At 46.8% G+C, this 25,198-nt stretch overlaps 1 protein-coding gene across 1 annotated transcript in view; it reads left to right on the plus strand.

The window, feature by feature from the left end:
* The first annotated feature begins 387 nt into the window (after positions 1–387).
* The window catches only part of LARP6 (La ribonucleoprotein 6, translational regulator), an 82,070-nt gene continuing 57,259 nt past the window's right edge, over positions 388–25,198 (plus strand). The window contains exon 1 of the mRNA XM_077472491.1: positions 388–811. Within this exon, the coding sequence (XP_077328617.1) occupies positions 543–811 (269 nt within the window). The 5' untranslated portion in view covers positions 388–542. The remainder of the gene's footprint in view (positions 812–25,198) is intronic.

A 25,198-nucleotide genomic window follows, 5' to 3' on the forward strand; every position in this document is an offset into this window, starting at 1 on the left:
GGACACATGAGGAGGAAAGAGGGACAGAGGGACACTGCTCCAAATCAGGGACAGTTGGGAGGTATGCAGCAGTGCTCGATCTCTGCAGGTGACAGTGCTGAATTCCTTCTGACAGCAGTGCTGGATTCCTTCTGACAGCAGTGCTGGATTCCTTCTGACTCCTTCTGACAGCAGTGCTGGATCTCTCCTGACAGCAGTGCTGGATCCCTCCTGGCGGCAGCGGTAATCGGTCCCGTAGTTGGGAATGGTGTGTGCGGGAAGACATTCTGGTAATGGTCCAGCAGGTGGCGGTAGAAGGCCACGGAGCGGTCAGTGTCGTGCAATGTGCGGAATGTTGGTGATGAGTGGCGCCTCCCCGCACCGCCTTGTCCCCGGGAAGAAGAGAGGAGGTCCCGTCCTGTGCCTGGAAGGAGGAGGGGACAGAGGAGCTTGTCTCAGCAGCAGGAAGGGCAGAGCAGGCTGCGGTGGAGGGAGGCAGTGCCAGCGCCCGCTCATCGGGAGGGTCTGGCAGGCTCTCAGTACACACCCGGGCAGCTCCATCCATGGCACAGACCGACACACCCGGCGGGGAGACATCGCTGCCGCCCGCCGCCCTCCCTTCCTTCACCATGGAGCCGGCCGGGGGTGAGGAGCCGGGGCATCATGTGCCCGGGGGGGTGGCGGCGGCTGGCAGTGCCTGGGATCGGGGCACCCCCGTACAGATCCGGGTGGACATCGAGGAGGCCGAGGATGAGGAGCCGGACAGTGCGGAGGGCAGAGGAGGCCTGGAGGGGAGCAGTGAGGAGGACTACGGCCGGGGAGACAAGTACAGGTGAGGAGAAGAGCTCCATCATCATCATCATCACACCTCCATCATCACTTCTCCACCATCCTCTCCATCATCACACCTACATCATCAATTTTCCATCATCCTCGCCATCATTATCATCACACCTCAATCATTATCTCACCTTCTCCATCATCATCATCACCTCCTCTATCTTAATCATCATCATTATCATCACACCTTCATCATCACTTCCCCACCATCCTCCATCATCATCATCACACCTCCATCAACACTTCTCCACCATCCTCCATCATCATCATCACACCTCCATCATCACTTCTCCATCATCATCTCTATTATCTCCATCGTCATAGCCATCATTATCATCACACTTCAATCATTATCACACCTTCTCCATCATCACCTCCTCTATCTTAATCATCATCATTATCATCACACCTCAATCATCACTTCTCCATTATCATCATCACACCTCCTTTTCCATTATCATCATCATTACACCTCCTCTATCATCATCACATCATCATCATCACACCTTCTTCTCCATCCTCATCATTACACTTCAGTCATTATCATCATCACATCTCAATCATTATCACACCTCCTTCTCCATCATCATCACATCTCAATCATCATTTCTCCATCATCATCATCACACCTCCTTCTCCATGATCACTTATCCATCATCATCACACATACCTCAGTCATCATTACCTCCTCTATCATCATCATCTCCATCATCACAACTCGGTCATCACTTCTCCATCATTATCAAACCTTCTCCATTATGATCATCACACCTCCATCATTATCATCATCATCACACCTCAATCATCATCAAGCTCCATCACCATCACACCTCAATCATCATCACGCCTCAAAAATAATTGCACCTTAATCATCTCTTCTCCATCATTATCATCATCATCACACTTTACCTTCTCCATTATCCATCAGCTCTCCATGATCATCGCACCTCCTTCTCCATCATTATTACACCTCCATCATCTACATCATCATCACATCTCAGTCATCATTTCTCCATCATTATCACGCCTTCTCCATTATCACCATCACATAGTTACATAGTTAGCCAGGTTGAAAAAAGACATAGTTAGCCAGGTTGAAAAAAGACACAAGTCCATCCAGTTCAACCTTAAATCACAACTCCATCATCATCACACCTCCTTCCCCATTATCATCATCACCTCTCCATCATCATCACACCTCCTTCCCCATTATCATCATCACACCTCCTTCTCCATTATCATCATCACCTCTCCATCATCATCACACCTCCTTCCCCATTATCATCATCACACCTCCTTCTCCATTATCATCATCACCTCTCCATCGTCATCACACCTCCTCCATCATCATCATATCTCAATCATCATAATTATTACACCTCCATCATCACATCTCAATCATCATTTCTCCATCATTATCACACCTCCTTCTCCATCAACACACCTCCTCTATCATCAACACACCTCCTCTATCATCAACACACCTCCTCTATTATCAACACACCTCCTCTATCATCAACACACCTCCTCTATCATCGTATCTCTATCCTCCTCTGTGTGTAAGGGGATGATAGGACACCAGCAATGTGGAAAGGACACACATCTCTGCAATGTATACAATGGAGCAATGGCCGGATTGTTGCATCAGATTTAGATGTCATGAAGAGTGTGTATGGAGGAGAAATCTCTCCCTGATCTGGTGTGTATAGAGGAGAAATCTCTCCCTGGTCTGGTGTGTATGGAGGAGAAATCTCTCCCTGATCTGGTGTGTATAGAGGAGAAATCTCTCCCTGGTCTGGTGTGTATGGAGGAGAAATCTCTCCCTGGTCTGGTGTGTATGGAGGAGAAATCTCTCCCTGATCTGGTGTGTATGGAGGAGAAATCTCTCTATGGTTTGGTGTGTATGGAGGAGAAATCTCTCCCTGGTCTGGTGTGTATGGAGGAGAAATCTCTCTATGGTTTGGTGTGTATGAAAGAGAAATCTCTCCCTGGTCTGGTGTGTATGGAGGAGAAATCTCTCCCTGGTCTGGTGTGTATGGAGGAGAAATCTCTCCCTGGTCTGGTGTGTATGGAGGAGAAATCTCTCCCTGGTCTGCTGTGTATGGAGGAGAAATCTCTCCCTAGTCTGGTGTGTATGGAGGACAAATCTCTCCCTAGTCTGGTGTGTATGGAGGACAAATCTCTCCCTAGTCTGGTGTGTATGGAGGAGAAATCTCTCCCTAGTCTGGTGTGTATGGAGGACAAATCTCTCCCTAGTCTGGTGTGTATGGAGGAGAAATCTCTCCCTAGTCTGGTGTGTATGGAGGAGAAATCTCTCCCTGGTCTGGTGTGTATGGAGGAGAAATCTCTCCCTGGTCTGGTGTGTATGGAGGAGAAATCTCTCCCTGGTCTGGTGTGTATGGAGGACAAATCTCTCCCTAGTCTGGTGTGTATGGAGGACAAATCTCTCCCTAGTCTGGTGTGTATGGAGGAGAAATCTCTCCCTAGTCTGGTGTGTATGGAGGAGAAATCTCTCCCTGGTCTGGTGTGTATGGAGGAGAAATCTCTCCCTGGTCTGGTGTGTATGGAGGAGAAATCTCTCCCTGATCTGGTGTGTATGGAGGACAAATCTCTCCCTAGTCTGGTGTGTATGGAGGACAAATCTCTCCCTGGTCTGGTGTGTATGGAGGAGAAATCTCTCCCTGGTCTGGTGTGTATGGAGGAGAAATCTCTCCCTGGTCTGGTGTGTATGGAGGAGAAATCTCTCCCTGGTCTGGTGTGTATGGAGGAGAAATCTCTCTATGGTTTGGTGTATACGGAGGAGAAATCTCTCCCTAGTCTGGTGTGTACTGAGGACAAATCTCTCCCTGGTCTGGTGTGTATGGAGGAGAAATCTCTCCCTGGTCTGGTGTGTATAGAGGATAAATCTCTCCATGGTTTGGTGTGTATGGAGGAGAAATCTCTCCCTAGTCTGGTGTGTATGGAGGACAAATCTCTCCCTAGTCTGGTGTGTATGGAGGAGAAATCTCTCCCTAGTCTGGTGTGTATGGAGGAGAAATCTCTCCCTAGTCTGGTGTGTATGGAGGAGAAATCTCTCCCTAGTCTGGTGTGTATGGAGGAGAAATCTCTCCCTAGTCTGGTGTGTATGGAGGACAAATCTCTCCCTAGTCTAGTGTGTATAGAGGAGAAATCTCTCCCTGGTCTGGTGTGTATGGAGGAGAAATCTCTCTATGGTTTGGTGTATACGGAGGAGAAATCTCTCCCTAGTCTGGTGTGTACTGAGGACAAATCTCTCCCTGGTCTGGTGTGTATGGAGGAGAAATCTCTCCCTAGTCTGGTGTGTACGGAGGACAAATCTCTCCCTGGTCTGGTGTGTATGGAGGAGAAATCTCTCCCTAGTCTGGTGTGCAAGGAGGAGAGGAGAAATCTCTCCCTGGTCTGGTGTGTATGGAGGATAAATCTCTCCTTAGTCTTGTGTGTATGGAGGAGAAATCTCTCCCTGATCTGGTGTGTATGGAGGAGAAATCTCTCCCTAGTCTGTTGTGTATGGAGGAGAAATCTCTCCCTAGTCTGGTGTGTATGGAGGAGAAATCTCTCCCTAGTCTGTTGTGTATGGAGGAGAAATCTCTCCCTAGTCTGGTGTGTATGGAGGAGAAATCTCTCCCTAGTCTGGTGTGCAAGGAGGAGAGGAGAAATCTCTCCCTGGTCTGGTGTGTATGGAGGACAAATCTCTCCTTGGTCTGGTGTGTATGGAGGACAAATCTCTCCCTAGTCTTGTGTGTATGGAGGAGAAATCTCTCCCTGATCTGGTGTGTATGGAGGAGAAATCTCTCCCTAGTCTGTTGTGTATGGAGGAGAAATCTCTCCCTAGTCTGGTGTGTATGGAGGAGAAATCTCTCCCTGATCTGGTGTGTATGGAGGAGAAATCTCTCCCTAGTCTGGTGTGTATGGAGGAGAAATCTCTCCTTGGTCTGGTGTGTATGGAGGAGAAATCTCTCCCTGGTCTGGTGTGTATGGAGGAGAAATCTCTCCCTGATCTGGTGTGTATGGAGGAGAAATCTCTCCCTGGTCTGGTGTGTATGGAGGAGAAATCTCTCCCTGATCTGGTGTGTATGGAGGAGAAATCTCTCCCTGGTCTGGTGTGTATAGAGGAGAAATCTCTCCCTGATCTGGTGTGTATGAAGGAGAAATCTCTCCCTGGTCTGGTGTGTATGGAGGAGAAATCTCTCCCTTGTCTGGTGTGTATGGAGGAGAAATCTCTCCCTGATCTGGTGTGTATGGAAGAGAAATCTCTCCCTGATCTGGTGTGTATGGAGGAGAAATCTCTCCCTGGTCTGGTGTGTATGGAGGAGAAATCTCTCCCTGATCTGGTGTGTATGGAGGAGAAATCTCTCCCTGGTCTGGTGTGTGTATAGAGGAGAAATCTCTCCCTGATCTGGTGTGTATGAAGGAGAAATCTCTCCCTGGTCTGGTGTGTATGGAGGAGAAATCTCTCCCTGATCTGGTGTGTATGAAGGAGAAATCTCTCCCTGGTCTGGTGTGTATGGAGGAGAAATCTCTCCCTGATCTGGTGTGTATGGAGGAGAAATCTCTCCCTGGTCTAGTGTGTATGGAGGAGAAATCTCTCCCTGATCTGGTGTGTATGGAGGAGAAATCTCTCCCTGGTCTGGTGTGTATAGAGGAGAAATCTCTCCCTGATCTGGTGTGTATGAAGGAGAAATCTCTCCCTGGTCTGGTGTGTATGGAGGAGAAATCTCTCCCTAGTCTGTTGTGTATGGAGGAGAAATCTCTCCCTGGTCTGGTGTGTATGGAGGAGAAATCTCTCCCTGGTCTGGTGTGTATGGAGGAGAAATCTCTCGCTACTCTGGTGTGTATGAAGGAGAAATCTCTCCCTAGTCTGGTGTGTATGGAGGAGAAATCTCTCCCTGGTCTGGTGTGTATGGAGGAGAAATCTCTCCCTAGTCTGGTGTGTATGGAGGAGAAATCTCTCCCTAGTCTGGTGTGTATGGAGGAGAAATCTCTCCCTAGTCTGGTGTGTATGGAGGAGAAATCTCTCCCTGGTCTAGTGTGTATGGAGGAGAAATCTCTCCCTGATCTGGTGTGTATGGAGGAGAAATCTCTCCCTGATCTGGTGTGTATGAAGGAGAAATCTCTCCCTGGTCTGGTGTGTATGGAGTAGAAATCTCTCCCTGATCTGGTGTGTATGGAGGAGAAATCTCTCCCTAGTCTGGTGTGTATGGAGGAGAAATCTCTCCCTGGTCTAGTGTGTATGGAGGAGAAATCTCTCCCTGATCTGGTGTGTATGGAGGAGAAATCTCTCCCTGATCTGGTGTGTATGAAGGAGAAATCTCTCCCTGGTCTGGTGTGTATGGAGGAGAAATCTCTCCCTGATCTGGTGTGTATGAAGGAGAAATCTCTCCCTGGTCTGGTGTGTATGGAGGAGAAATCTCTCCCTGGTCTAGTGTGTATGGAGGAGAAATCTCTCCCTGATCTGGTGTGTATGGAGGAGAAATCTCTCCCTGGTCTGGTGTGTATAGAGGAGAAATCTCTCCCTGATCTGGTGTGTATGAAGGAGAAATCTCTCCCTGGTCTGGTGTGTATGGAGGAGAAATCTCTCCCTAGTCTGTTGTGTATGGAGGAGAAATCTCTCCCTGGTCTGGTGTGTATGGAGGAGAAATCTCTCCCTGGTCTGGTGTGTATGGAGGAGAAATCTCTCGCTACTCTGGTGTGTATGAAGGAGAAATCTCTCCCTAGTCTGGTGTGTATGGAGGAGAAATCTCTCCCTGGTCTGGTGTGTATGGAGGAGAAATCTCTCCCTAGTCTGGTGTGTATGGAGGAGAAATCTCTCCCTAGTCTGGTGTGTATGGAGGAGAAATCTCTCCCTAGTCTGGTGTGTATGGAGGAGAAATCTCTCCCCAGTCTGGTGTGTATGGAGGAGAAATCTCTCCCTGGTCTGGTGTATACGGAGGAGAAATCTCTCCCTGGTCTGGTGTGTATGGAGGAGAAATCTCTCCCTAGTCTGGTGTGTATGGAGGAGAAATCTCTCCCTGGTCTGGTGTGTATGGAAGAGAAATCTCTCCCTGGTCTGGTGTGTATGGAGGAGAAATCTCTCCCTGGTCTGGTGTGTATGGAGGAGAAATCTCTCCCTAGTCTGGTGTGTACTGAGGACAAATCTCTCCCTGGTCTGGTGTGTATGGAGGAGAAATCTCTCCCTAGTCTGGTGTGTACGGAGGACAAATCTCTCCCTGGTCTGGTGTGTATGGAGGAGAAATCTCTCCCTAGTCTGGTGTGCAAGGAGGAGAGGAGAAATCTCTCCCTTGTCTGGTGTGTATGGAGGAGAAATCTCTCCCTGGTCTGGTGTGTATGGAGGATAAATCTCTCCTTAGTCTGGTGTGTACGGAGGACAAATCTCTCCTTGGTCTGGTGTGTATGGAGGAGAAATCTCTCCCTGATCTGGTGTGTATGGAGGAGAAATCTCTCCCTAGTCTGTTGTGTATGGAGGAGAAATCTCTCCCTAGTCTGGTGTGTATGGAGGAGAAATCTCTCCCTGATCTGGTGTGTATGGAGGAGAAATCTCTCCCTAGTCTGGTGTGTATGGAGGAGAAATCTCTCCTTGGTCTGGTGTGTATGGAGGAGAAATCTCTCCCTGGTCTGGTGTGTATGGAGGAGAAATCTCTCCCTGATCTGGTGTGTATGGAGGAGAAATCTCTCCCTGGTCTGGTGTGTATGGAGGAGAAATCTCTCCCTGATCTGGTGTGTATGGAGGAGAAATCTCTCCCTGGTCTAGTGTGTATGGAGGAGAAATCTCTCCCTGATCTGGTGTGTATGGAGGAGAAATCTCTCCCTAGTCTGGTGTGTATGGAGGAGAAATCTCTCCTTGGTCTGGTGTGTATGGAGGAGAAATCTCTCCCTTGTCTGGTGTGTATGGAGGAGAAATCTCTCCCTGATCTGGTGTGTATGGAGGAGAAATCTCTCCCTGGTCTGGTGTGTATGGAGGAGAAATCTCTCCCTGATCTGGTGTGTATGGAGGAGAAATCTCTCCCTGGTCTAGTGTGTATGGAGGAGAAATCTCTCCCTGATCTGGTGTGTATGGAGGAGAAATCTCTCCCTGGTCTGGTGTGTATAGAGGAGAAATCTCTCCCTGATCTGGTGTGTATGAAGGAGAAATATCTCCCTGGTCTGGTGTGTATGGAGGAGAAATCTCTCGCTACTCTGGTGTGTATGGAGGAGAAATCTCTCCCTAGTCTGGTGTGTATGGAGGAGAAATCTCTCCCTGGTCTGGTGTGTATGGAGGAGAAATCTCTCCCTGGTCTGGTGTGTATGGAGGAGAAATCTCTCCCTAGTCTGGTGTGTATGGAGGAGAAATCTCTCCCTAGTCTGGTGTGTATGGAGGAGAAATCTCTCCCTGGTCTGGTGTGTATGGAGGAGAAATCTCTCCCTGGTCTGGTGTGCATGGAGGAGAAATCTCTCCCTGGTCTGGTGTGTATGGAGGAGAAATCTCTCCCTGGTCTGGTGTGTATGGAGGAGAAATCTCTCCCTGGTCTGGTGTGTATGGAGGAGAAATCTCTCCCTAGTCTGGTGTGTATGGAGGAGAAATCTCTCCCTAGTCTGGTGTGTATGGAGGAGAAATCTCTCCCTGGTCTGGTGTGTATGGAGGAGAAATCTCTCCCTGGTCTGGTGTGTATGGAGGAGAAATCTCTCCCTGGTCTGGTGTGTATGGAGGAGAAATCTCTCCCTGGTCTGGTGTGTATGAAGGAGAAATCTCTCCCTGGTCTGGTGTGTATGGAGGAGAAATCTCTCCCTGGTCTGGTGTGTATGGAGGAGAAATCTCTCCCTGGTCTGGTGTGTATGTGCTGAGATGGAGAGAGAAACGTGATGTGGAAGGCAGTAGATGGTAGTATGTCCTACAGCTCTGGGTCTGGGATATATGGGATGGAGCGGTGATGGTGGGATGCTCTGTGTGATATATGGGATGGAGCGGTGATGGTGGGATGCTCTGTGTGATATACGGGATGGAGCGGTGATGGTGGGAAGCTCTGTGTGATATATGGGATGGAGCGGTGATGGTGGGATGCTCTGTGTGGTATACGGGATGGAGCGGTGATGGTGGGATGCTCTGTGTGGTATACGGGATGGAGCGGTGATGGTGGGATGCTCTGTGTGGTATACGGGATGGAGCGGTGATGGTGGGATGCTCTGTGTGGTATACGGGATGGAGCGGTGATGGTGGGAGGCTCTGTGTGGTATACGGGATGGAGCGGTGATGGTGGGATGCTCTGTGTGATATATGGGATGGAGCGGTGATGGTGGGATGCTCTTTGTGATATACGGGATGGAGCGGTGATGGTGGGAAGCTCTTTGTGATATACGGGATGGAGCGGTGATGGTGGGAAGCTCTTTGTGATATACGGGATGGAGCGGTGATGGTGGGAAGCTCTTTGTGATATACGGGATGGAGCGGTGATGGTGGGAAGCTCTTTGTGATATACGGGATGGAGCGGTGATGGTGGGAAGCTCTTTGTGATATACGGGATGGAGCGGTGATGGTGGGAGGCTCTGTGTGATATACGGGATGGAGCGGTGATGGTGGGATGCTCTGTGTGATATATGGGATGGAGCGGTGATGGTGGGATGCTCTTTGTGATATACGGGATGGAGCGGTGATGGTGGGAAGCTCTTTGTGATATACGGGATGGAGCGGTGATGGTGGGAAGCTCTTTGTGATATACGGGATGGAGCGGTGATGGTGGGAGGCTCTGTGTGATATATGGGATGGAGCGGTGATGGTGGGATGCTCTGTGTGGTATACGGGATGGAGCGGTGATGGTGGGATGCTCTGTGTGATATACGGGATGGAGCGGTGATGGTGGGATGCTCTTTGTGATATACGGGATGGAGCGGTGATGGTGGGAGGCTCTGTGTGATATATGGGATGGAGTGGCGATGGTGGGATGCTCTGTGTGGTATACGGGATAGAGCGGTGATGGTGGGAAGCTGTTATTGATGAGATGATCTGCAGTGTCTCCTCTGAGTCACGGTGACAATATCTGAGGAGTGCAGTCATCTGTCACCTCCAGCAGTGACGCAGGTACCATCTGACGTTGCCCTTAGAATAACACTGGACTCATCCATGCCGTGACACTGCCTCTGATCGTAGGGGTCATTCATGTTGTGACACCCATGGTAAATATTGTATGAAGATGTAGTGACTGGAATAGCTGTATGCCCTTGGAAGACCTCTGTATTGTTGTCAGGACAGCCGCATCCACAGGCTGCCATCCTCCATGTGTGTGTCATTGCTGCTTCCAGAGAAGCCATGGACCTGGAGGGAGTTATTTCTGGTACTGACTGAAATAGCGTGATACCATCACATATTAGTAGTGTATTCGTCCTGTTCTGGAATTGGCGTGTTACTATCACATATTAGTAGCGTATTTATCCCATTCTGGAATTAGCGTGTTACTATTACATATTCGTAGTGTATTCGTACCGTTCTGGAATTGGCGTGTTACTATCACATATTAGTAGTGTATTCGTCCTGTTCTGGAATTGGCGTGTTACCATCACATATTAGTAGTGTATTCGTCCTGTTCTGGAATTGGCGTGTTACCATCACATATTAGTAGTGTATTCGTCCTGTTCTGGAATTGGCGTGTTACCATCACATATTAGTAGTGTATTCGTCCTGTTCTGGAATTGGCGTGTTACTATCACATATTAGTAGTGTATTCGTCCTGTTCTGGAATTGGCGTGTTACTATCACATATTAGTAGTGTATTCGTCCTGTTCTGGAATTGGCGTGTTACTATCACATATTAGTAGTGTATTCGTCCTGTTCTGGAATTGGCGTGTTACCATCACATATTAGTAGTGTATTCGTCCTGTTCTGGAATTGGCGTGTTACCATCACATATTAGTAGTGTATTCGTCCTGTTCTGGAATTGGCGTGTTACTATCACATATTAGTAGTGTATTCGTCCTGTTCTGGAATTGGCGTGATACTATCACATATTAGTAGTGTATTCGTCCCGTTCTGGAATTGGCGTGTTACTATCACATATTAGTAGTGTATTCCTCCTGTTCTGGAATTGGCGTGTTACTATCACATATTAGTAGTGTATTCGTCCCGTTCTGGAATTGGCGTGTTACTATCACATATTAGTAGTGTATTTGTCCCGTTCTGGAATTGGCGTGTTACTATCACATATTAGTAGTGTATTCCTCCTGTTCTGGAATTGGCGTGTTACCATCACATATTAGTAGTAGATTCGTCCTGTTCTGGAATTGGCGTGTTACCATCACATATTAGTAGTAGATTCGTCCTGTTCTGGAATTGGCGTGTTACCATCACATATTAGTAGTAGATTCGTCCTGTTCTGGAATTGGCGTGTTACCATCACATATTAGTAGTGTATTCGTCCCATTCTGGAAATAGCGGCATAATCCTTAAAATACATAGAAGAAAAGAGAGTAGTGAAAGCAATCAGTTTCCATGTGAAATCCATTAGACAGTATTCAGCATGTAAACCCCAAATTCTACATTCACATCTTGTTGTCATTTTCAGTATTTGTAAATCTGCAGCTTTTAGCAAAAAGCCAAAAATGTGCATTTATTGATTATTATTTTGCATTGGAGCCGTGATCAGTGGATGTGGCTCCTGTGGTCCAGGCCCAAACAGAGGTAGGGAGCATCAATGACAGGGCTGGAAGAACTATCAATGGACTACAATATATGATGATGTCACTGCGCCTGTGTTCCATTGGAGGACTACAGTCCCTGCTGTGGTGGCAGATGGAGTTGGGGATTTTATAGGCTTTTTATTCGTAGATCTCTGTTAATGATGCAGCAGTGCAGGCAGAGCCACGTACATCGGCGCCAAATTAAAATATGACAGGAGCCGGTGAAGCGGACAACCCCCTGAACTCAGCAAGTGGGGTTGGGGGGGAGGGGGGCTGTAGACTGACCATGGGGTTTATTTACTAAAACTGAAGAGTGAAAAATCTAGTGCAGTTGTGCATGGTAGCCAATCAGGTTCTAACTTCAGCTTGTAGAAATAAAAAGCTGAAAGCTGATTGGCTTCTATGCACATCTACACCAGATTTTGTACTCTCTAGTTTTAGAAAATCTTCACCATTTGTCTTGTTACACCCTAAACATTGGTGTAAAATGAAATGTGGTCAGAAAGATCGACTGACCACACTAGTTTGACAGGTCCGTGAACATGTTGAGTTCACTTCGAACCTATCACTGACCAAACCCAAATCTCATCCCTATATAAAAACACACAAGATTTTTCCATAGATACATACACTATATTGTCATAAGTATTGGGACACCTGCCTTTACACACACATGAACTTTAATAGCATCCCAGTCTTAGTCCATAGAGTTCAATATTGAGTTGGCCCACCCTTTGCAGCTATAACAGCTTCAACTCTTCTGGGAAGGCTGTACACAAGGTTTAGGAGTGTGTCTATGGGAATGTTTGACCATTCTTCCAGAAGTGCATTGGTGAGGTCAGGCACTGATGTGGACAAGAAGGCCTGGCTCACAGTCTCCGCTTTAATTCATAACAAACATGTTTTATTGGGTTGAGGTCGGGACTCTGTGCAGGCCAGTCATATTCCTCCTACCCAAACTCGCTCATCCATATCTTTATGGGCCTTGCTTTGTGCACTGGTCCAAATCATTTGGTGGAGGGGGGATTATGATGTGGGGCTGTTTTCATGGGTTTGACTTGGCCCCTTAGTTCCAGTGAAGGAAACTCTTAAGGCGTCAATATACCAAGACATTTTGGACAGTTTCATGTTCCCAACTTTAAACCTTGTGGACAGAAGAGTTGAAGCTATTATAGTATGTTTGGGGGTTCTAAGTGATTATTTTTTAGCAAAAATGGATTTAAAGAGGGTGTAAACCCTCATTTTTTTTTCACCTCAATGCATCCTATGCATTAAGGTGAAAAAACTTTTGTCACCGATCAGCCCCCCCCCCCCCCCATTTTACTCACTTGAGCCCATTCGTTCCCACGCCGGAGATGCGCACACCCTCTCTGGCCGGGCTTTTGGCTCTTGATTGGATAGATTGATAGCAGTGCAGCCATTGGCTCCCACTGCTGTCAATCAAATCCAATGTCAGGGGGCCGAGTCCGGCATTCTGTGTCTATGGACGCAAATGCTGGACTCCAGGAGTGCACCCACACGATAACCCCCCAGGAGAGCACTTCTCCTAGGGGATTTTCCGATGCGGGGACCAGCCGCAAGCGCTGTTGGGGGACCCCAGAAGACGAGGATAGGGGCAAAATGAACTGCACAGTCCAGGTAAGTATGGTTTATTTTTTATAAAAAAACAAAAAACAACCCCTTCAAGTGGTTAAACTGGCCTCATCTACTGACCAACTGAAGTTCATTCCTTTCATCTAAAAGAACCAAGAGATACATTGTATGTCTTCTCTTCTCCATCTCTCAGCGCTGAGGAATGTTGAGCAAAACCCCCTGGTTTGTTACAAATAGAAATATTTACACTAGGGGGGCTTTTTTTTATTTTTATTTTTTTAATGCATAGCAGTTTTCCCAGTGAAAGTGCAAATACATTTATTCTGTGCAGTTGGAACGAGAAAATGAATGTTATTGGGCAATTTCCTGAGCTTGATTTTCATTGCTTTTAACCTGAAAATACCACATTTGGCCACTAGATGATAAGAAGTATCATAGTAGATTCCTAGAATACTTAGCGCCATCTAGTGGCTGATTTAACCACTTCAGCCCAGGAAACTTTCACCCTCTTTATGACCAGGTCATTTTTTGCTATTCGGCACTGCACTATTTTAACTGGTGATTGCACAGTCATGCAATGTTGTACCCAAACAAAATTTGTAATTTTTTTTCACACAAATAGAGCTAGGTGGTATTTGATCATCAATGTTTATTTTTAATTTTTTGCGATATAAATTAAAAATTGTATTTCTTCATACATTTTAGCCAAAATGTATTCTGCTACATGATTTTGATGAAAAAAAATCCCAATAAGTGTATATTCATATTGATTGGTTTGCATGAAAGTTTTAGCACCTAAAAAGTAATATATATACTAAAATAAATATATATTGTTTATACTACTAATGGAAGCGATCAACGACTTTTAATGGGACTGCAATAGTGCATCGGAAAATCTGACACTAACTGACACTGGAGGGAACTGACTAACTGCCACTGACATCACCAGTGACAATAATACAATCATTAGTGCTAATATTATACACTGTCACTGTACTTATGACACTGGCTGGGAAGGGGTTAACATCCAGAGCGATCAAAAGGTTAAAGATGTGCCTATCTTTGTGTAATGTGTGTACAGTGTTATGCTTTTACTAAGAGATCTCTCAGTTTGCTTTGCAGGGATGAGAAACTGACAGATCGCTCCCTTTGTACAGAGCTCTGTGTTGTTTACCAACATAGAGCTCTGGGCTGTGATTGCACATAGCTGATCAGCGGGTCCTGGTCGGGAATCATTGGCTGGGACTTGCTGGCAGGCTACTGCTGTGTGCACTCACAGCAGGTGCTGGGTGGAGGGCGCGCATGCGTGTGCCCAAAAGTCAGAAGTAGGTAGGGATCTACGGGTACGTCACTTTGCCTAAAGTGGCGGCTAAGGGGTTAAATAAAAGAATATTCAACCAGCACAGAAAATAGCCTAATAACATTCTTTTTTTTTTCTTTACTGTTTTTGCCCTGTTTGGATAGAACAAATGTAATTTTCACTGGATGTTTTGCAGATCTTTTTTTTATTAACCACTTCAGTCCCGGAAGGATTTACCCCCTTAATGACCAGGCCATTGTATGCAATACAGCAGTGCGTTACTTTAACCTACAATTGCGTGGGTTTGCAACACTGTACCCAAATAAAATTGATGTCCCTTTTTCCCCACACATAGAGCTTTATTTTGGTGGTATTTGATCACCTTTGCGTTTTTAATTTTTTGTGTTGTAAACAAAAAAAGACCAAAAATTTTGAAAAATAAAAAACAACAATATTTTTTACTTTTTGCTTTAAAACATTTGCTTTAAAACATATCCAAAAAAATATTTTTTTTTTCATATGATATTTTATATATATATATATATATATATATATATATATATATATATATATATACTGCAACAAAGTGCATGGTAGGGATGCCCACTTGGATTTTAAAGGACAGATAAAAAAAGAGTAAGAGAGAGTAAATATAATAAAAAATGCACAAAGCTGCCAACTTTATTAATGTGCAAAACTATATTTTGGTAAAAACTAAAGATAGTTCAATCTAGAAAACACACAATAAATGAGTCAATACAATATTGGAAACATACAACAAATAGCTGACAATCCCAACTGTGGCCCAAAATGTGAGCTCAGTGCGGAATAAAGCAGCTAATAATTACATCCCAACATGTTTCGGAAATTCAACATATCTTTCCTTCTTCAGGGGAGTTTTGTATAGTTATATATATTATATATTCATCAATTTAGGCCAATATGTATTCTGCTACATATTTTTTGATTAAAAAAAATCCCAATAAGCGTATATTGATTGGTTTGAGCAAAAGTTATAGCATCGACAAAATAGGGGATAGATGTATTGCATTTTTGTTATTTTTTTTTTTTACTAGCAATGGCGGTGATCAGTGATTTTTAGGGGGACTACGACATTGCGGCAGACAGTTCGGACACTTTTGACACTTTTTTGGGTCCAGTGACATTTATATAGTGATCAGAGCTAAAAAAAATATCCCCTGATCACTGTATAAATGACACTGGTAGGGAAGGGGTTAACACTAGGGGGTGATCAAGGATTAAGTGTTCCCTAGGGAGGTGTTTCTAACTGTGGGGGGAGGGGACTGACAGGGAGTAGAGAGAGATCACTGTTCCTGATCACTAGGAACAGAAAATCACACTGTGCTTCCCTGACAGAATGGGGATCTGCTTTGTTTTCACTGGCAGAACCCCGTTCTGACTCTCTGTGGAGTGATTACAGGTGGCCGGTGGACATCGCAGCAGCCAGCCATCCGCATCGGTGCTGTCAACATGCTGCTGTAGCTATGAAGCGCCGTACCAATACGGTGATCCGCACAATAGAGCCACCCTGCCGCAGTATATTTGCGGCGGCTGGTTGGCAAGTGGTTAATAAATCCTAGAGCTGCACGATTAACCATTAAAAAAATTGTGGTCTTCAACCCCCTCACGATCCTAATCCAGCATTTCCACGATTCCTGTAACAAGTGCAGAGCCGTTCTCTACTCAGAGCCGTTAAAAAAATAAAAATAAATAAAAGGCAGCTGGTAAAGTTTATCACAACATTGCTCAGTGCTGAGAGATAACAGGAAACGTTGTATCATTTGGTTTTTTTAGATCAATGGTCTCCAAACTGTGGACTGGGGGGCCAAATTTGGCCATTTGTGTTCCTTTATCTGGCCCTTGGAGCACTTTTCCTCAACACCCATTGTTGGTGAGCAAAATTCTTGCTACTGGCATCAACAATGGGGCACTATTCATCCCCACTGATACCAATGATGTTGCACTTTCTCTTACTGATAGCAATCATGGGCACTATTCCTTCTCACTGATGCCAATGATGGGGCACTGTACTTCCACTGACACCAATGATGGGTCAGTATACTTCCACTGACACCAATGATGGGGCAGTGTACTTCCACTGACACCAATGATGGGGCAGTATACTTCCACTGACACCAATGATGGGGCAGTATACTTCCACTGACACCAATGATGGGGCAGTATACTTCCACTGACACCAATGATGGGGCAGTGTACTTCCACTGACACCAATGATGGGGCAGTATACTTCCACTGACACCAATGATGGGGCAGTATACTTCCACTGACACCAGTGATGGAGCAGTATACTTCCACTGACACCAATGATGGGGCAGTATACTTCCACTGACACCAATGATGGGGCAGTATACTTCCACTGACACCAATGATGGGGCAGTATACTTCCACTGACACCAATGATGGGGCAGTATACTTCCACTGACACCAATGATGGGGCAGTATACTTCCACTGACACCAATGATGGGGCAGTATACTTCCACTGACACCAATGATGGGGCAGTATACTTCCACTGACACCAATGATGGGGCAGTGTACTTCCACTGACACCAGTGATGGAGCAGTATACTTCCACTGACACCAATGATGGGGCAGTATACTTCCACTGACACCAATGATGGGGCAGTATACTTCCACTGACACCAGTGATGGAGCAGTATACTTCCACTGACACCAATGATGGGGCAGTATACTTCCACTGACACCAATGATGGGGCAGTATACTTCCACTGACACCAATGATGGGGCAGTATACTTCCACTGACACCAATGATGGGGCAGTATACTTCCACTGACACCAATGATGGGGCACTGTACTTCCACTGACACCAATGATGGGGCACTATACTTCCACTGATACCAATAATGGGTCAGTATACTTCCACTGACACCAATAATGGGGCAGTATACTTCCACTGACACCAATGATGGGGCAGTATACTTCCACTGACACCAATGATGGGGCAGTATACTTCCACTGACACCAATGATGGGGCAGTATACTTCCACTGACACCAATGATGGGGCAGTATACTTCCACTGACACCAATGATGGGGCAGTATACTTCCACTGACACCAATGATGGGGCAGTATACTTCCACTGACACCAATGATGGGGCACTATACTTCCACTGACACCAATGATGGGACACTATACTTCCACTGACACCAATGATGGGGCAGTATACTTCCACTGACAGCAATGATGGGGCAGTATACTTCCACTGACATCAATGATGGGGCAGTATACTTCCACTGACACCAATGATGGGGCAGTATACTTCCACTGACACCAATGATGGGGCAGTATACTTCCACTGACACCAATGATGGGGCACTATACTTCCACTGACACCAATGATGGGACACTATACTTCCACTGACACCAATGATGGGGCAGTATACTTCCACTGACACCAATGATGGGGCAGTATACTTCCACTGACACCAATGATGGGGCAGTATACTTCCACTGACACCAATGATGGGGCAGTATACTTCCACTGACACCAATGATGGGGCACTATACTTCCACTGACACCAATGATGGGACACTATACTTCCACTGACACCAATGATGGGGCAGTATACTTCCACTGACACCAATGATGGGGCAGTATACTTCCACTGACACCAATGATGGGGCAGTATACTTCCACTGACACCAATGATGGGGCAGTATACTTCCACGGACACCAATGATGGGGCAGTATACTTCCACTGATACCAATAAACGGGGCACTAAACTTCCACTGATACCAATAATGGGGCACTATACCTCCACTGACACCAACACTATACTTCCACTGACACCAATGATGGGGCACTATGGTTCTACTGACACCAATGATGGGGCACCATACTTCCACTGACACCAATGATGGGGTACTATTCCTCCCACTAAGACCAATAATGGATAATATTCTTCCCACTGACAACAATCATGGGGATATATTCTTCTCACTGATACCAGGGATGCATTGTTTACTCCCACTGCCGCGAAGACTATATGTACTCCCAATGGCCGCAATCCGGCCTCCTAAAGTCTGAAGGACAGTAAACTGGCCCTTTGTATAGAAAGTTTAGAGACCCCTGTTTTAGATCAAAGGAATGAACTTCGGCCTGTAAATAAGGTCAGTTTAACCACTTAAAGACCAGGACTTTTTCTGACACTTGTTGTTTACAAGTTAAAATCTGAATTTCTTTGCTAGAAAATTACATAGAATCCCCAAACTCTATATATTTTTTTGTAGCAGAGACCCTAAAAAATAAAATACCAGTTGTTGCAATATTTTATGTCACACTGTATTTGTGCATTAGTCTTTTAAAAGCTATTGTTGGGGAAAAAATACACTTCAATGAATAAAAAAATAAATAAAAAAAAAACGAACTAAACTTACTAAACAAACAGTAAAGTTAGACCATTTTTTTGTATAATGTGAAAGATGATGTTACGCCAAGAATTGAGATCTCTAAGCAAAAAAATAGCGATTCTCATTTTATCCAGAATCGTGCAGCTCTACAGTGTGAGTAATGGTGCCATCCATCCATTTGTCACTTCAGCACCCATTCTCTCCAGATTTTCTCCAGGTCTGCACACTCTACACAGTGCACCAAGTATCCCTAATAAGTCCTCTAGGTTGGTTCTCATTGCTGCTACACATAAACTGGTCACACACTGCTCACATTCCTGCAAAGTGTAAGCAGTGCATGGCCCTGTCGGCATCATTTCATATGACAGAAGTCTATTGGTCAGTCGGCTTTTTGTCGAAGGAGGCTGGCAGAAAATTGTCGGCCGAACAGTGCCTGCATCCAATCAGATGCAGCCACTTTTTGGGGATCCTGGGAAGCAGGTTGTCAGAATACAATAGAATACAGCAGGGTTTGTCCATCTACACTGATAGCAAGGATGGAAGAATCTGTTAGAGTTTTTCATGCAGCACGCAGGCTGACCAAAGCTAAAGTCAAATGTTTGCGTTTCTGCTATGGAAATGAGCAGAGCAGGCGCTCATCTGGCACCAGCTCGGTTTATTAGGAAAAAAAGGTGATTACACGAGGTTGGGTAACCTGTACAATCATGTCCTTTGAGAAGTAATGACCTGTAGGTGCCCACAGATAGCAACTTTGCCTGATCTGGCTGAAAATGGACAGATTGGGCAATTCTAATGATCTTTATGGGTACCTTTATTGTACCACACAGACTACAACATAAATGAGGCTCCCAAAGCAAAATGAAAGCGGATTTAAACCCAAAAGCAAACATTATATTGCAGTGTGATGGCTGCATTTGTTCTCTTTTTTTTACGCTTTCTTTACTTTCACCTGGTGGTCTGGTCATTAACCACTTGCTTACTGGCCACTTAAACCCCCTTCCTGCCCAGGCCAATTTTCAGCTTTCAGCGCTGTCACTCTTTGAGTGACAGTTGTGCGGTCATGCAACAGTTTACCCAAATTAAATTTGATCATTTTTTTCACACAGATAGAGCTTTTTTTGGTGGTATTAAATTTTAATTTTTTTTGCTAAATAAAACAAAAAGGGACCGAAATAAAAAAAAAAAAAAAGAAACAGTTTCATAGTATGTTATAAAATTTTGAAAACAGGTAATTCTTCTCCTTCGCTGATGGGCACTGATAGGTAGAACTGATAAGCACTGATAGGTGGCACTAATGTGCACTGGTAGGTGACACTGATAGGCAGCACTGATTATTAGACACTGATGGGCATTGATTGGCAGCACTGGTGAGCATTGATGGGTGGCACTGTGAGCACTGGTAGGTGGAACTGTGGCCCCTGGTAGCTGGCACTGGTAACTGGCACTGGTGGGTACTAATAGGTGGCACAGTGGGCATTGGCAGGTGACACTGGTGGGCACAGCTGCGGCTTTCTAAACGAGGGACCGATGTCCCTCTGACAGAAGCCGGTGATTGGCTTTTTTTCCCCTCACACTGACAATGTGGTAAATGAGGTCAGTTTAACTACTTAAAGACTAAACCTTTTTCTGACACTTGTTGCATACAAGTTAAAATCCGTATTTTTTGCTAGAAAATGACTTAGGCCGCGTACACACGCGCGGACTGTTTGCCCAACCTTGTTCGTCAAACAGTTTCGGCAAACAGTCCGCTCAAAATTTGCATGAGCGGACTTGCCCACACACGAGCGGACTGTTTCAACGAACTGTTTGCCAAACAGTCCGCTCAACTTTTGAAATGAACGGACTCGCCCACGTAAGGCGGAGGCAAATCCGCCCATTTCGAGCGCTTGTACAGGTAGGCGGGGCCCGCGAAGGAGACGTCGCGGGCTCCGCCGCCTGGAATGGGCTTAAAGGGGAACCCCAACGCCGAAAAAAATCGGCGTGGGGGTTCCCCCAAAGTCCACACCAGACCCTTGTCCGAGCACGCTACCCGGCCGGCCAGGAAAGGGGGGCGAGCGAGCGCGCCCCCCCTCCTGAGCCGTACCAGGCCGCGTGCCCTCAACATGGGGGGGTGCCTTGGGGAAGGGGGGGCCGCGCGGCCCCCCCACCCCAAAGCACCTTGTCCCCATGTTGATGAGGACAAGGGCCTCTTCCCGACAACCCTGGCCGTTGGTTGTCGGGGTCTACGGGCGGGGGGCTTATCGGAATCCGGGAGCCCCCTTTAAGAAGGGGGCCCCCGGATACCGGCCCCCCACCCTATGTGAATGAGTATGGGGTACAATGTACCCCTACCCATTCACCTGTGAAATAAAGTACAAAAAAAAAACACAACACAGGGGAAAAAATATTTTATTGCACAGCTCCGGGGGTCTTCCGTCTTCGGGGGTCTTCTCGCCGGACTCCTCCGCTATGTGTGTGTAGCTCTTTTACTAGCGGAGGAGTCCGGCTTTCTTCCTCCCCGCCGCCGGCCTCTTCTCCCGACTTCGGGGGTCTTGTCCCCCTCTTCGGTTCTTCTGCCGGGCCACCGCGCCTTCTTGTAGCTCTTTTACAGGCGGTGGCCCGGTCTTCTGTCGCCGCTGCCTTCCGTTCTTCTGTCGCCGCCTTCGGTTCTTCTGCCGGGCCACCGCGCCTTCTTGTAGCTCTTTTACAGGCGGTGGCCCGGTCTTCTGTCGCCGCTGTCGCTGTCGCCGCCTTCCGTTCTTGTTCTTCTTCTTGTTCTTCTTCTTCTTCTTCTTCTCCAGGCGATGTTGACACGTCGCTCCCTCCGGCCGGAATGCCAGGGACACGCTCCGCTGCCACTTATATAGTGACAATGGGGCGGTGTCACATGGTATATGTCACATGGGTTGGTCACATGGTGACCCCGCCCCCTTACGATGTCATAGTCCCCATGTGACATCAACCCATGTGACCAACCCATGTGACATATACCATGTGACCCCGCCCCATTGTCACTATATAAGTGACCGCACAGCGCGGCTCTGGCATTCCGGCCGGAGGGAGCGACGTGTCAACATCGCCTGGAGAAGGAGAAGAAGAAGAAGAACAAGAAGAAGAACAAGAACGGAAGGCGGCGACAGCGGCGACAGAAGACCGGGCCACCTCCTGTAAAAGAGCTACAAGAAGGCGCGGTGGCCCGGCAGAAGAACCGAAGGCGGCGACAGAAGAACGGAAGGCAGTGGCCCGGCAGAAGAACCGAAGAGGGGGACAAGACCCCCGAAGTCGGGAGAAGAGGCCGGCGGCGGGGAGGAAGAAAGCCGGACTCCTCCGCTAGTAAAAGAGCTACACACACATAGCGGAGGAGTCCGGCGAGAAGACCCCCGAAGACGGAAGACCCCGGAGCTGTGCAATAAAATATTTTTTCCCTGTGTTGTGTTTTTTTTTGTACTTTATTTCACAGGTGAATGGGTAGGGGTACATTGTACCCCATACTCATTCACATAGGGTGGGGGGCCGGTATCCGGGGGCCCCCTTCTTAAAGGGGGCTCCCGGATTCCGATAAGCCCCCCGCCCGCAGACCCCGACAACCAACGGCCAGGGTTGTCGGGAAGAGGCCCTTGTCCTCATCAACATGGGGACAAGGTGCTTTGGGGTGGGGGGGCCGCGCGGCCCCCCCTTCCCCAAGGCACCCCCCCATGTTGAGGGCACGCGGCCTGGTACGGCTCAGGAGGGGGGGCGCGCTCGCTCGCCCCCCTTTCCTGGCCGGCCGGGTAGCGTGCTCGGACAAGGGTCTGGTGTGGACTTTGGGGGAACCCCCACGCTGATTTTTTTCGGTGTTGGGGTTCCCCTTTAAGCCCATTCCAGGCGGCGGAGCCCGCGACGTCTCCTTCGCGGGCCCCGCCTACCTGTACACGCGCTCGAAATGGGCCGACTTTCCGAGCGGGAACAGTCCGCTCATTTCGAAAGTACAGCGGACAGGCCCACACACGGGCGGACTGTTCGCTCAAACACAGTTTCAGCGGACAGTTTTTCGGAATTTCCGAAAGACTTTGTCCGTCCAACTGTCCGCTGAAACTGTCCGCTGAAAGCCCACACACGAGCGGACTGTCCGCCCAAACACTGTTCAGCGGACAAGGTTGGGCGAACAGTCCGCCCGTGTGTACGCGGCCTTAGAACCCCCAAACATTTATATATAATTTATTTATATATTACCAGAGATTCTAGAGAATAAAATGGCGCTTGTTGCAATATTTTATGTCACATTGTATTTGCGCAGCGCTCTTTCAAACGCAATATTTTTTGAAAAAATACACTTTAATTAATTAAAAAGAAAAAAACTATAAACAGTAAAATTAGCCCAATTTTTTTGTATAATGTGAAAGATAATGTTACGCTGTTAAAATTGTGATCTTTATTCTAAGCAAAAAAATTGTGATTCTCATTTTAGCTAAAATTGTGGAGCTCTACTAATAAGTAAAGAAACCTAACAGCTAACGTGTCATAACAAATACAACTCTATGGTAGTAGTAATGCTGTAGCAGCAGATTTATTAATTTATTACAGTAAATACTATAATTAAGAGGTTTTCTTGGTCTTTTGACCTCAGCTTTCTACGTATTTCAGTGCTGGTTCATTCCTGCATGCATACATGTTACACAGTTGCTGATGTAATCCTGGGTTTACTCTGTACAGTGAGTGCTTTTCCATTTTCCAGCTATAGAATTTGTTAACAATCTCGTGTTAATTCCGTTGCTTTCTATAGCAAAGAATCAGGCCTTGACGTCTTCCAGCAGCAAGTGGAAAACATGGGATCGCTGGCAGTATGCATCAGCATTGTAGGCTCGCCTTGCTCGCTATACAAATCGCACCACCATATCATTTGCATAGATAACCATAAACATTGTAAGCATTTATTTATCACTGTCTGCCTTATTCATAACTACCAGGAGGAAGACAACATTGATGACTTTCTTGAGTGATTTTAGAATAAGCTGTGCTGACTCTACATAAAAACCAAACCATTTTATGAAGATCTTCCATAAGCCTATGAGCAGTCACTTAATAGAAGGAAATGCAAAGCACAGCCCAAATGTAAAAAATGAAATAGTAATAATATATGAATGAATAAATGTAAAATAAATACACAAATCCCTAAAACAGGGCTCGACAAACCCCAGGCGCCAGGTCGCCAATGCGACCAGAAATCGCAACCTGACGCCTAAGCTGCCACCAGCCCACTCACTATCGATGCCCCAGACATGCAGCAGCATAACACTGACTGCCGTCCTCCTCCCTCCTCCACACTCAGCGGCGCCACGCTAAGTCTGTGAAACTGACAAGCTACGGAGAGAGGAGGAGCTGTCAGATTTAAGCTTGATGTCAGGGTGGGCGGGACCCGGCCGGGGTGGGGGCGGGACCCAGCAGCTATCAAACACCAGCCAATGGGATCTGGGCGGGCCGCTACATGTATGTGGCCCCACCCCTTTTCTTAAGCAGCCCAATCGTTGGCTGGTGTTTGATAGCTGCTGAGTCCCGCCACCCGGCCGGGCCCCGCCCATTCCGACATTAAGTTCAATTCTGACAGCTCCTCTGTTACATTTCAGTAACAGAGTGCTCCGTGTGAAACCTGCCAGTGCCACCTGCCAGCGCCAACCAGTGCCACCTGCCACCGCCAATCATTGCCACCTGCCAGTGTCAGTGCCACCGCCAACCAGTGCCACCTGCCAGTGCCATCTGCTACTGCCAAGCAGTGCCACCGCCAACCAGTGCCACCTGCCAGTGCCAACCAGTGCCACCTGCCAGTGCCGAGTGTCACTGTCAATCCGTGCCATCTGCCAGTGCCATCTGCCACCGCCAATCAGTGCCACCTGCCACCACCAACCAGGGCCACCTGCCATCACCAACCAGGGCCACCTGCCACTTCCAAACCAGTGCCACCTGCCAATCAGTGCCAAACCAGTGTCACCTGTCAGTTCCAACCAGTGTCACCTGCCAGTGCCATCTGGCAGTTCCACGTTCCTGCCAGTGCCACCTGCCAGTGCCAGTCAGTTCCATCTGTTGCAAGCCTTACTCTGAAACAGCATTTCATTGGAGTTATTGACTGGGTGCTCCATTGTGAGTTAGGGATAGGGGATGAAAATGAGTGGCCTTACCCCGGGAGCTGACAAACCATACCACTCTAAAAAAACAAAAACTGGCTCCTAACTTTTTTAACCGGCTCCTAAATTCAAAGAAAATTTGTCAACCTCTGCCCTAAAAACCATCATGAATAAGTAAAATAAATTAATAATATGTAATAATACATTCATAAATAATAATTAACCTCTAACCTTAACAAATATTAAATAAACTATTATTAATAATAAAATAACAATAAACAACCAAACTCAAACAAAACAAAATCCATTATTAATAATAATAATAATAATAATTT

Source organism: Lithobates pipiens, unplaced genomic scaffold, assembly GCF_037356315.1.
Source record: "Lithobates pipiens isolate NorthernLeopardFrog02 unplaced genomic scaffold, aLitPip1_a1.2 Scaffold_8, whole genome shotgun sequence".
NCBI lineage: Eukaryota > Metazoa > Chordata > Amphibia > Anura > Ranidae > Lithobates > Lithobates pipiens.